Source organism: the organism of the source record quoted next, unplaced genomic scaffold (assembly GCF_019419815.1).
Source record: "Pyrus x bretschneideri cultivar Hongxiangsu unplaced genomic scaffold, Pyrus_bretschneideri_v1 Contig53, whole genome shotgun sequence".
Lineage (NCBI taxonomy): Eukaryota > Viridiplantae > Streptophyta > Magnoliopsida > Rosales > Rosaceae > Pyrus > Pyrus x bretschneideri.
In genome coordinates this window covers 1,808,747-1,822,329 of record NW_025999791.1, presented here as the reverse complement: position 1 = coordinate 1,822,329, position 13,583 = coordinate 1,808,747, and the positions used below count along the sequence as shown (strand labels likewise).

The window sequence follows — 13,583 nt, the reverse complement described above, 5'->3', positions numbered from 1 at the left end:
TCTCAACTTTACCACCTACCCAATCTATCTAGTGTGGGGTTTTATCACAAAATGCCTCGATATTAGTTAGAGTGGGGCAATCATATTTAAACCCATTATTTTCTTTTTCACCCCGCCGATGTGGGATTCCAACAATGCCTTCTTTTACAAATATTGTCATTTCTTGGCAATCTAGATGTACCTTCTTTGATGGAGTTGTGTATTGGATTATAACGGAGCATTCTCGCACTTCCATCCTTGCTTTCGATTTGGGCAGTGAGGTTTCTCGAAAGATTGTGCTATTACCCGAATTAATTTATAGAACATATTTGTGTTGGAGTGTTTGAGAAATCAGTCTCTTTGTTCCATACAAGACCTGGTCATGCTTTGAAGAATTCGTGTATCGATATATGGGTTCTGGAAGCCGATGCTTGGAAAGTGATCCGGACGATTTATTTTCCTGATGGTACTAGATTTGTAGCATAGCCATTGGGAATTAGAACAAATCTTGGCAAAGTTCACATGATTCAAGATGGAAGAAAACCAAAGCTTGTTTTGTATGATCCCGAGTCACACCAAGTTAAAGATACTGGAATCAGAACGGAGTCGAGTTAAAGATACTGGAATTAGAACGGAGTCGAGTTACTTTCACTATGTTGATGCTTATTGTCAGAGCCTATTTTTACTCGACTGGTAATCGATCGAAGTCTAAGTTCTCAGTTGTGTTTTGTGTGATAATTAATCGAATTCTAATTAAGGAATTTCATGTTGCTAATACACTGTGATTTTATGTTCAATCACTTCAAAAACAAGAGGCGTGCTGGTGTGGAAAGATGGAGTGCCAAAATGATCACCTCCCTTTCTTGTAAGAAAACTTAAAGATCACCTACCACGTTTTATGTAAATTCTCAATTTTGTTTATCTGAAAGCACTTTCGGCCAAAACAAATAAGTCCAATGGACCATGAACGTTTTCGAACTGATCATAATTTAAGCTTTTACCACATCAGGATTTGAAACCCTAATGCATTGTTTTGGGGGCTGTTGATCCTAATTATGACCCATTTTAGAACTCCTCCGAATGCTTAATTAACTTTGGGGCACACAACATCATCATAAACCCTGAACTCTGTGTTGGCCTACCTGTTACCGTGTGCAACAAAGTTATTAGTGGGATGTGATTTTCAATTTTTTTAGCTTCTCACACAGCGCTCTTTAATTATGGTTGTCGGATAAAATAAATTAATCGGAAACAATGGACAAGATCAAACAAGAGTGTGTGAGAAGCTAAAAAGAGTGTGTTTATCATTTCCCTTATTCATTTGCGCATTCCCTTTTTGTTACAATATCCATTAATACAATAGTATTTTTTTCTTCTCTCATATTACTTTGATATAGCTTATGCTAATTAAGAACAAAAGGTTATGATAGGAAAATTATCTTCACATTGATTTCTGATAAGATTACAAATAAAGGTATTTATACACATCTCATCATACAGATGATTTGACAGCTCGCTTACAACATATCTTAACTGCCTAAATAACAAACTATAACAGACTATAGAAGTATTTACAAATTGACACTTCTAAGTTTTATCTTTTACACTATTATCCTTAATATCCCCCCCCCCCTTAAACTGAGTTGAGGGAACTGAAAAGATAGTTTGGTTCTAAGAAGCAGAAATCTAGGTTTAGGCAGGGACTTTGTACATATATCTGCAACTTGATCCTGTGAACAGATAAATTGAACTGAGACACCATTTGAAAGAACTTTCTCCCTTATATAGTGGTAGTCAATTTCGACATGCTTAGTTCTAGCATGGAAGATAGGATTTTTAGCTAAAGAGATAGCTGAGATATTATCACACCACAATTTGGAAGAACAAGGAAGAACCAGGTTAACATCAACAAGAAGCTTACATAACCAAGTAATTTCAGCTGCAGTATTGGCTAAGGACCTGTATTCAGCTTCAGTGGAGGATCTGGCCACTGTTGTCTATTTCTCTGCACTTCAGCTGATGAGTGAATTGCCTAGAAAGATACAATATCCACCTGTTGATCTTCTGTCTAAAGCACAGCTGGCCCAATCAGCATCAGAGAATGCATTAATACTGACAGGTTTTTGGAAACCATAGACCCAAATCAAGAGAACCCTTTAGGTATCTTAGTATTCTCTTAACAGCTTGAAAATGAGATTCTCTGGGACTGTGCATATATTGACATACGAGATTAACTGCAAAAGATAGATCAAGTCAGGACCATGTTAAGTATTGTAGACCATCCACAAGAGACCTATATTCCTCTAGATTAGAGAGTAAATGAGAAGTATGATCCAGTTTTGAAGTACGTAATGGTGTAGCATAAGGCTTTGCTCCATCCATTTTGGCTTTCTTGAGTAAATCCAAAATGTACTTAATCTAAGAAATAAGAATTCCAATAGATGATCTTTTAAATTCTATGCCAAGAAAGAAATGTAAAGAACCAAGATCTTTAATGGGAAATAAGGCACTGAGTTGAGCAATGGTTTCCTTACATGCCTGAGATGATGGACTTGTGATGAAGATGTCATCTACATAGACCAGAATAAATACCAAAATAGGAGTCTTTTTCACAAACAATGAATGATCATTCTAAGATCCAGTAAACCCTAAAGAGTGGAGGGCACCTTGTAATTTCTCATAACAAGCTCGGGGAGCTTGTTTGAGTGACTTATGAAGTTGACAAACATGAGTAGGCTTAGTGGAATCCTGAAAACCAGGTGGTTGTTGCATGAATACATTCTCAGAGAGTGAACCATAGAGAAAAGCATTGCTTACATCCAATTGGTTAAGAAACCAATGATATTGGACAACCAAAGTAAAAAGAAACCTAATTGTAACAGGCTTGGCAATAGGACTGAAAGTGTCGGTGTAGTCTAAACCTTCTTGCTGGTGAAATCCCTTAGCAACCAGCGTAGCTTTATACCTATCTATAGTGCCATCAACTTTCATTTTGATTTTGAAAACCCATTTACAGCCCACAAGATTCTGTGAGGGATGTGGAACAATAGACCAAGTCCCAATGTTTAGGAGAGCATTATATTCCTTTTGCATAGCCTATCTCCAATGAGAGTGTTTGGATGCCTGTAAGTAAGTAAATGGTAAGAAATCATCAGAGATATGCGAAGGAATTGCATGTTTAGTAGCTGCATAGGCTTTGGGTTTGACTATACCAGACTTGGATCTAGTTTGCATGGGATGAGTGTTTGTGGATGGGATATGATGTGATGAGATAGGAGGGTGAGAGCTAACTCTAGGTTCAGATGTAGAAGAAAGTACAACTGCAGGATCTGATGAAGGTTCAGGTTGTAATATAGTTTCTAAATGTGGTGAAGTTAGACATACAGAATTTGAGAAGGTTGGAGGGTGTGATGGTAATGGTGAAGAACCTAGATTGTAAACACTAAGGTAGAAGGAATTGAAAAGGGTGAGTAGGTTGAGAGATATGACCAAGTCTTCTTGGGAACTTTTATTCAAGAAACCTCCATCTTATGATACTCTCAGAATCCTTTGATTTTGAGTCTTGTGACATTGTAATTAAGCAAATGTGATTAAATTTGATGGAGTATGTAAACTAAGGAGGTAAAGTTGTATTGTTCGAACTCAAGTGTTATAACTTTAGGATCCAATCACTTTTTCTTTTTTTTTTTGACAAACTATAAGTATATTAGTTTAAATTGTTAGTAATTAGAAGGGAGGGAGATCGGTGGGATCGAACTAGCACCGTTGTGCATGGCATCATCTACAATCCAATGAGATTTTGATTATAAGAAGAATGTAAGGATCAATATACCTATCAACTTTAAAGTAGGTCAAGATCTCAGATTTGGCTCAACGGCCCGCAACTGATCACGCTGATATTGTTCCAACTTAATTACATGCATAGTAGTAATATACCATTCGCAAAATAGTAATATGTTTTTTTATGAAGGATGCATTTTTTCAACATTCTCCCTCACATTGAACCATGTTTTTAATGGGTAACACGTGTAACCAATTCCATATAGGTAACCTTTTTCTGCGGAAGATTCGTCGTCAAGGTCAAGGTCTTGTTCACAATCGGAATGGTTAAGGTCAGGGGGAATACTCTCTAATACTATGTCAAGACCTCATAGTTGAGTTAGATGTCCACAACTAATCAAATTGATATAAGCTCACTTCCAAAAATTAATCACACCAACACTATCTCAACTTAACCAAATGCAAAACCTAACAAATTTTAAATTTTATCATAAAATCCTCGATGTTATTAATTTTGAAACAATTCATCTATAAGTAGTAATATATCATGTCACGTTTTTTAATTGTAGAATTACATTCTTCAACAAAAAATGTATAATTTACCTACTCCTATACTTATGCCGTTACTCATCAAACAATGGTGGCCCAACTCATTTACCTATTGAAATGTCAAATATGTCATATATGGGTATGAAAGATGAAGAAGGTAGATGTTTCTTTCTTGGGGCGTTTTGATATAAGGCCTCATTTTTTATTTTTTTTAGACTAAACATACACTCCTTTTGAAAATTTGATCAAACATTTTCCTAAAATTTTGGTTATTAATTTCAGTTTTTCACATAAGTTCAATTTTGTTTAGAATTTTAGTTTTTCACAACTTTTCCTAGACATTTTGTTTTTGTTTTTTCCCCTCTTATCCCTATATTTATGCATTTATTATCCATCTCTGTGCATTTTTTTATTGTTTGTTATAATTTTACTTTTTTTTTGTGTGTGAATATAGTAGAATATTTATAAAAAAAAATTGTCAAATTTTATTTTTTAGAAGGCCCAACACATAATAAAGATTTGTTTGATTATATAGCTACGTCTATTTACCTATAATATGGACACATTTAGTTTTATAGTGTATTTGATTTTTTGTATTCCTCGGTACATTTGGAATGTAAATGTGCCAAAAGGTTTATCTGATAGAGACATTTGGTTTTGTTGTACATTTGTGATTTTTTTGTTCATTTGGTCTTTTGGTACATTTGGAATCTAAACTTACCAAAAGGGTTACCTGACAATGGGCACATTTGGTTTTATGGTACATTTGAAATTTTGGTACATTTGGTTTCTTTGTACATTTGAAATTTAAACGTATCAAAAGGGTTACATAACAATGGGTACATTTGGTTTTATGGTACATTTGAATTTTTGGTACATTTGGTTTCTCGGTACATTTGAAATCTAAACGTACAAAAAGTCAATACTTTTGTTCTCAAATGTATCATAAGTTTTAAGTATATTTTTTATATATCTATACGTGAAAAAATATGTATTGAAGACTTTTTATTGAGACATTTTTAATAGAAAGAGATTTTTTTTTTTTTTTTAAATACTGATAATAAGGTAATGAGGAATTAGTTAATTAATTTTTTATTTTATTTTGTTAAAAAAATGTCATTTAACGTGTACAAGGGGATTGACGAAATTAAATTGCTATATTATAGGCAATTAGTTGCTAAGCTACCTTATGCCTCTATATAAATGCATTTAAATTAATGACATGGAAATTAAATAAATCAAAAATTATTAAGGTGGCAATTGATCAAAGCACCTTAATCAAATCTTTAAAATGGATAAATATTTAATCTAACAACTATAAAAAAGATGTAGAAATTTCTAATTTTTCCTTCTTTCTTGCACCTAAGCTATTAAATGGGGACATATATAAATTGTAGAACAGCCTCTTGCATGATTGCATCTTATCCAATCGACACAAACGAAACAAAATTATATTCATCATTCAATTCAAAAAGCGGAGAAATTTTTTAGGTGCCAGGAACATGATGTGGTACACCAAGTGTGATACTACAATTAATTAAAAACTTTAAAAAAAATTCCAATCAACAATCAATTGTATCATTACACTTAGTATACCGAAACGTATTCTCGACACACTGTAAAATCTCTCCAAAAAGCGTATACAAACACAACAACCACAATAACTTTATGGACGGTAAATTTGTTGAATTGCATTTAAGCAAGCTTTTATTTTGTCCACAAGAATTGAGATATCCAACTGCATCGATGTCGTGCCCTGCAACAACTCACACCTTATAATTTACAATTTTAATATATTATATTACCATTACACATGAAATCGAAATCCAAACTCTAGCAGAAAGATATTCAGTTTAATTGTAAATTTTCTATACCTTTTACGTACGTAGATATATCTTTTTTGACACATGCATGCAGCATGAGCATCCTGAGAAGAAGATGGACAGATGCAAGCACAAAACTTTTCAGCAGTTTTTTCTTACGAGTTGAAGGGAACTTTCAATATGTATTACGTACACATTTTTTCCCATAACGTGCGTGACTGCAAATATATGCTAATAAGTCCACGAGCTCTCTCTTTCTCTCTAAGAATTACCACATCACATATAAAATCTACTGATAAACATGCATAAATTTGAATATATAAGCGTTTATGTTTTCATATTGGTTGCAGTTGCACCACAAAATCTTATTAAAAATTAATATATGGCGTCAAAAAAGTTGGAAGGGAGTTAATATTGCTAATATTGAAACATATACTTACGGAATTAAAATGTGACACATACCTTGATTATCTTATTAAGTACACTAATTTGAAGAGAAATAACTTTTGCACATTTTTTCTTTCTCCATTTGCAATCTTGTTTATTTTTGTCATTTTTTTTGGTTTTATTTTCGATTCAAAGACTAGAAATACACATATTTGCATGAGAGAAAAAAAAACGTGTGATATCATTTCCGGACGTATATATTTATGCAAACAATATCCAAAACCCAAATAATTCAAAGTTATAGAGATGTCATCATAATAATCTATAGTATGTAAACATATATATACAATCCCTTCACTCACTATTGCATTTTTAGTTATAGAGATGGAAGCCATGTGCCATGGAGGAGGCATTGTCCAAGCCCTAACCACTCATGTGTACGGAAATGAAACTCAGACGTTGGTTCTTGCTCATGGGTTTGGTGCAGACCAGACAATTTGGCACTTCCTCATCCCGTTTCTTGCATGCTACTTCAAGGTTGTGGTTTTTGACTCGGTTTACTCTCCAAATGTTGATCCCAAACTCTATGATCCGAAAAGGTACTCGAACTTCAGTGCTTACGCAGAAGACCTGCTCTGCCTTCTTGATCATCTCAATGTTAAAAGGACTGTATATTTGGGCTCCATGGCTGCCATGGTTGGATGTATCGCTTCTGTTCAAAGACCACAACTCTTCCAGCACCTTATCCTACTAAGTGGCTCTCCCAGGTCATCTCTCTCTCTCTCTCTCTCTCTCTCTCTCTCCACACGTAAAAAGGAGCAGTTACTGTTAGCGTGAGCCCTAGTTTAATTAGGAATATAATCATTATAATTGTATTTCCTAGTTTGTTTAGAGTCATTAACTTACTTGTACTACAAGAGATATGATAGTATATATATTACCTCCAAGAGAGAGAAGAATAAGAAAAAAAGATATTAAAATCCTAAAACTAATTTTAAGTATCAGAGCAGGTACAGAAGCAAACTTGGCATCTGCAAAACTCTGAAAAAACCAAAAGATTTTTTTTCAGCAGTGTCTCGAAGCAAGAGACACCGCTAACGGGAACAATCTTCTTAGCTTATCCCATTGACCGAACAAAGGTCAACCAAACATCAAACCTAAAAAACCCAAAGCCAAACGTCTTGAAGCAAGAGACGACGGCATCCTAGATGCCTACAAGTACCATCAAGTCTTCTTCCATGGCACACAACCAAAGTCATGATTCCCTCTTCGGATTCCGCGCCTGCCTTGAATGAATTCTCCAGCAGGCCATACGGTAGTGATCTCCAGCGGGCTGGGGCAGAACCTAGAACCCAATATCCAATAAAGCAGCAATCTTGTACGGATAGGAACAAACAGGTGGGTGCAGGCCCAGTTGGGCCATCCACGGACAGTAGCCCAGTTTTTTCAGACTCAGAAAATTTGGGCCCGGAGTTCTCCCTGTTAAATTTAATTAATTCTCAAGACCAATTTGACGATCTAGGTAACACAGGCTCCGCCTTAATTGCATCCGTTCCTCTTAATACATGTTGGATTATTGACTCCAAAGCCATTGATCATATAACTTATGATTGTACTCTTTTTAATTCGACAACATAACCACCACAAGATAGTATTGTCACTACTAATGGCGGTATTGCTCCAGTTACAGGGGCAGGTTCAATAGCACTCACTTCTACTCTTTCCCTACACAACTGCTTACCCTCACTCTCTAGCCATTTGTTATCTGTGGGACAAGTCATTGAACAATTAGACTGTGTTGGGCTCATGTTTCCATCTTTGTGTTTACTTCAAGATATCCAAACTCAGGCAATTATTGGGCGTGGTACTAAACGGAGAGGGTTGTACTATGTTGATGATGTTGCACAAGGATGTGTACATCAAGTTCAAGGTCGTAATACTGAAAGGTTGAAGACTGTTCAGTTATGGCATCGTCGTCTTGGTCATGCTTCTTTTGGTTATTTACGAAAATTACTTCCGTCATTATTTCGTAATATTCCAGATTCTTCATTAAAGTGTAATGTTTGCACATTAGCTAAAAGTCATCAAGCTTTTTATTCTCCAAGTTTGACTTAGAGAACAATTTTGTTTAAGTTAATTCATTCTGATGTGTGGGGGCCATCTCCGGTTACTACTCAGCATGGTGTGCGTTGGTTTGTAACATTTGTTAATGACTGCACTAGAATGACTTGGTTGTACCTCATGAAATATAAAAGCGATGCGGTGCCATCTTCAAAATGTTTTATCACATGGTCTACACTCAATATTCACTCCCTATTAAAGTGCTTCGGTCAGACAACGGTGGTGATGGCATTCTTCATGAAACTACGTGTCCTTAAGCTCCACAGCAAAATGGAGTTGCCAAACGAAAAAATCGACACATCCTTAAGATTACCTGTGCTCTTCTTATTGGTAGCTGTGCACCCCAGACATATTGGGCTGATGCAGTCACCTATGCTATTTATCTTATGAATCGACTGCCATCTCGTGTTCTCTCTTTTAGAATGCCCTTGGTCGTGCTTGCTAATCATGTTTTGCTCCCTTCCACTCTTCATCTCAAACCCCGAGTTTTTGGTTGTGTGGCATATGTCCATCTTCACAAAATCAAAGAAGCAAGCTTGATCCTTCTGCGGTGTGATGTGTTTTCATTGGCTTTAGTCCTTAACAAAATGGGTATAGATGTTATCATCCCTCTACTAGACATGTATATGTCACCATGGACGTGACCTTCTCCGAAGACGAACCTTTTTTCCCCCTAGCCATACTCTTCAGGGGGAGACAACTGGAGGTGAAGATTATGGATGGGTGGATGTCGGCCTTGTTATCTTTGATAAAATAGATGGCTGCATTGAAAGTGGCAGCAATAAAAGCCCAAGTGGGCGGGAACAAGGTAGCCCTCAAAGCCCATCTGGGCATGATGATTATGCTGCAAGTGGCAGCCGTGAAGGCCCATCTGGGCATGGTACTAAAGCTACAAGTAACAACTGTGAAAGCCATTAGGGCGTGAAAATGCCACAGGTGTAAGCCCAAGTGGGCTGCGTGATCAAACCAAGACAGCAATGCCAAATGGGCCAAATGAACATTGCACCACCGAGTGCCCGAGCGGGCCAGCTCTACATAATGAAGCCAACATTTCACATAGGCTTGTTACTTCCATATGGTAGAATGAAGGTGTGAGCTTGAGTAGACATGTTGAGGCCAAGAGGAATTTTATGGTCAAATCATTCAAAAGGGACTTAAGAAAAGCGATATTGTCGCTGGAACTTGATTGAAGATAGGGTTCATCAAACGAAAGGATTCGTCTAAACATATAAGGTCGAAGGCATTGACTCCAGTGAGCCTGACAACATCACCCCCCCTTTAAACTCCTCAAGTACTTATTCATGGTCCAATGGATATTCCCGAGGTAAATATTCACCTTGAAATTGTTAAATCACTTTATGTGTTACCTCCTAGTCAAAATTGAGGAAAGCCACCAGACAGGTACTCTCCATAAGGGAAGGTGCGGTATTCAATCACTAACTATGTCTCTACTCATCGACTCTTGCCAAAATATTGTGCACTCGTCCAACAAATGGAAACGATTAAAATACCTACCAAGGTGGAAGAAGCCTTGAGAAATCCAAAGTGGACAAAGGCAATGCAAATGGAGATGGAGGCGTTACAGAAGAACAAAATGTGGAGTGTGGTTACACTGCCCAAAGGAAAGAAATCGGTGGGATGCAAATGGGTGTTTACTATCAAACATAAGGCGGATAGGACGATCGATAGATACAAGGCGAGGTTACTAACCAAAGGTTATATACAAACCTTTGGTGTTGGAGGAAACATTTGCACCGGTTGCAAAAATGAATACTATCAGAGTTTTGTCATCTCTTGATGCTAACCTTGATTGGCCTCTGAGACAGTTTGATGTGAAAAATGCATTTTGCACGGGGATTTAGAGGAAGAGGTTTATATGGATTTTCCACTAGGATATGGCATTGAGAACTCTAGTGGAAAAGTCTGTAGACTTCGGAAGGCATTGTATGGTTTGAAACAGTCGCCGAGAGCTTGGTTTGGGCAATTCATTCAAGCTATGAAGAAGTATGGATACCAACAAGGGAATTCAGATCATACTTTGTTCATTAAGCATAAGGATGATAAAGTGACCTTACTCATTATATATGTGGATGATATGATTGTCACAGGGGATGATACAAAGGAGATTGAACGGCTACAGGGGTACCTGTCCTTCGAGTTCGAGATGAAAAATCTAGGGGGACTCAAATACTTCTTAGGAATTGAAGTTGCTAGGTCTCGAGAAGACGTATACTTATCACAACGTAAGTATGTGTTAGACTTGTTATCAAAAACTGGGATGTTGGCATGTAAACCGACGGATACCTCGATTGTGCAGAATCATCATCTTGCGATCTATCAAGATCAAGTACCAACAAATAAAGAAAGGTATCAACGGTTAGTTGGAAGATTGATTTCCTTGTCACTTACACGACCTGATATTGCTTATGCGATAAGCGTAGTAAGTCAGTTCATGCATGCACCTAGTGAAGATCACATGGCGGCAGTAATGCAGATTCTCAGTTACTTGAAAGGGGCTCCTGGAAAAGGGTTAATGTATAGAAAGCATGGACACATGGATGTTAGAGGATATACTGATGCAAATTAGGCTGGAAATATTACTGATAAGCGGTCTACATCAGGTTATTTTACGTTTGTTGCCAGTAATCTTGTGACCTGGAGAAGTAAGAAACAGAATGTGATTGCAAGATCGTCGGCGGAGGCCGAATACAGGGGCATGGCATATGGTATTTGTGAACCTCTATGGCTTCGGATTCTGCTTATAAAGTACTGATGATTAAGTTTATTCTTACATAAATATAAATATAAAGTTCATATTCACAATTTCACAATAATAAATATATAGTAATATAGTAAGTAGACAAAAAAAAACATTACCATACTTGTACATGTACGATAATCATTATTTTCTTGCCAGTGTCTTTTGGACAGTTGAGTTCCTTTTGTACGCTGGACTGTACCAACCATGTACTAATCTCTCATACTATATTTGTCCCCGTCATTTGTTACTCTAATTACTTCAACATATTTCTTTTTCCTTTTTCAGTTTAATTCCTCGTATTAACCATATTATACACAAATAAATCTTAACTTTCTCTCTTGCGTAATATGTGACCAGTAAACATGATACAGGTAAACAATACCACATTGTGTCGACACCCAACAATTAGTTTTACGTTTATTTTGCCTGTAGGTACCTCAACACCACAGCATACACCGGAGGCTTCACCAGACCACAACTGGATGCGCTCTTCAACCAAATAGGGAACAACTTCACAAGTTGGGTTCCAAGTTTTTCCCCAACACCAATAGGTGTAAACGACACAAGTGCGATCACCGAGTTCGAAAACAGCTTGGGAAGAATGAACCCTAGGATTGCTGTAAGGGCAGCTAGAGTTGTGTTTCTGAGCGACCTCAGAAGAATTTTGCCACAAATTATTGTTCCTAATAGCATAATCCAGTCCAGAAAAGATTTTATCGTTCCGAAATCGGTTGCATTTTACATGAAGAAGAAGCTTGGTGGTCCTGCAGAAGTCAAGATCCTAAACACAGAAGGCCATTTTCCTCAGTTGACAGCTTACCTTCTGCTCTTAAAAGTTCTCCAAAAACTTCACATCAAACAGATATGCATACATAGAAAAGGTTTAAGAGAAGGGATCCGTATTTTTTTTATAAAAATAGGAATTAGTTGTAGAGTTCGCACTATATCAAACTTTAACAATCTGAACCGTCTATTTTTCAAGTTGTATATCATAAATTATCCTTGCAAAGTATTAGCCAAATCGGAAATGTTTAAGACATCTAATTGAGTTCAAGGAAATTAACGATTACTTTGTTATATAAGAAACAATGAAATTTTATCTTGATAATTAAACAGGCAAATGGTTTCGGATTGAATTGAATTTTTGTAAGGATGATCTATGAAACAAGAATTACAAAATAAATGGTTCGGATTATTGAAGTTCGATGTGGAGTGGGTTCTACAACTAATTTCAAAAAATGGGGATCCCTTAAAGGGCCTGATGTATTATGTATTTGGTTAAAGCTTTGGCACTGCTTTAAAGCAACTTATTTTTTGGTTTTATGTGGGAGTACCATTTTTATTGTAATTTGTTGCTTCACTAGAAATATACCATATTGTTTTTCTCTTTTACTTCAGAAGTTGTAGGATAGTATTATTCACACATCTATTTTTACCTCCAACACACATTTGTTAATTTTTAGTCATTGATCTTCTTTAATTCATTTGATCCGATGACCGTAAATTGAAAAGAGTGTGTGAGAAGTAAAAATGAATGTGTTATTAGCACTACCCAAGTTGTAAATAGCTCATAAATTATTCTATTCCTAAAACCTAGTGCTAAAAACACTGTTCATGCAGTGGATTGATGATTTTGCCCCCAATTTACTGTTTCTCTTTTCTTTTCTTTTTTTTCAGCTCGCACATCAAAATAACGGATTTGCCTCAGTAGAACACGTGTGATCATCTGATATTAGCTAAAATAGGAGAAGTTTGTGGTCCCATGTGTGTCTACATATCATCACTGCTACCAAATAATTCCTATTAATTATTTCCCTAACATGTAACGAGGAGGAATTCAAACTCTAGTGCAAGAGAGTAGAAGTATACTGCCCTAACCAGCTAGCCCAACATGCATCTGCCAAACCTACTTTTGATGAGTGAAGATTCACAAAACCACTTCCACCTTATTCTCTCAAGGACTAAGAGCTCGCTTAGAACCACTTTTAAATGATTGAAGCACTTTTTCATAAATTGTTTTTTAAGTTCCAAAAGCATCAGAAGTGCTTCTTGCAAGCAACATCAATTATGTGTTTCTTGTAAGAAGCACTCAAGTGATTCACTTGCATTTTTACTATAGATTGATCCCTAAAACATTTTCACTAAAACCACCTTCAGCAATTTTAAAGACAACTTTCAAACGA

At 36.3% G+C, this 13,583-nt stretch overlaps 1 protein-coding gene across 1 annotated transcript; it reads left to right on the top strand.

Moving 5' to 3' along the window:
- The first annotated feature begins 6,902 nt into the window (after window positions 1–6,902).
- LOC125470835 (strigolactone esterase D14-like) lies at window positions 6,903–12,448 on the top strand. The gene is made up of 3 exons (XM_048570499.1): window positions 6,903–7,285; window positions 11,833–12,299; window positions 12,411–12,448. The coding sequence occupies exons 1-3, from the start codon at window positions 6,903–6,905 to the stop codon at window positions 12,446–12,448; spliced, it is 888 nt and encodes a 295-aa protein (XP_048426456.1).
- The last annotated feature ends 1,135 nt before the right edge of the window (window positions 12,449–13,583 follow it).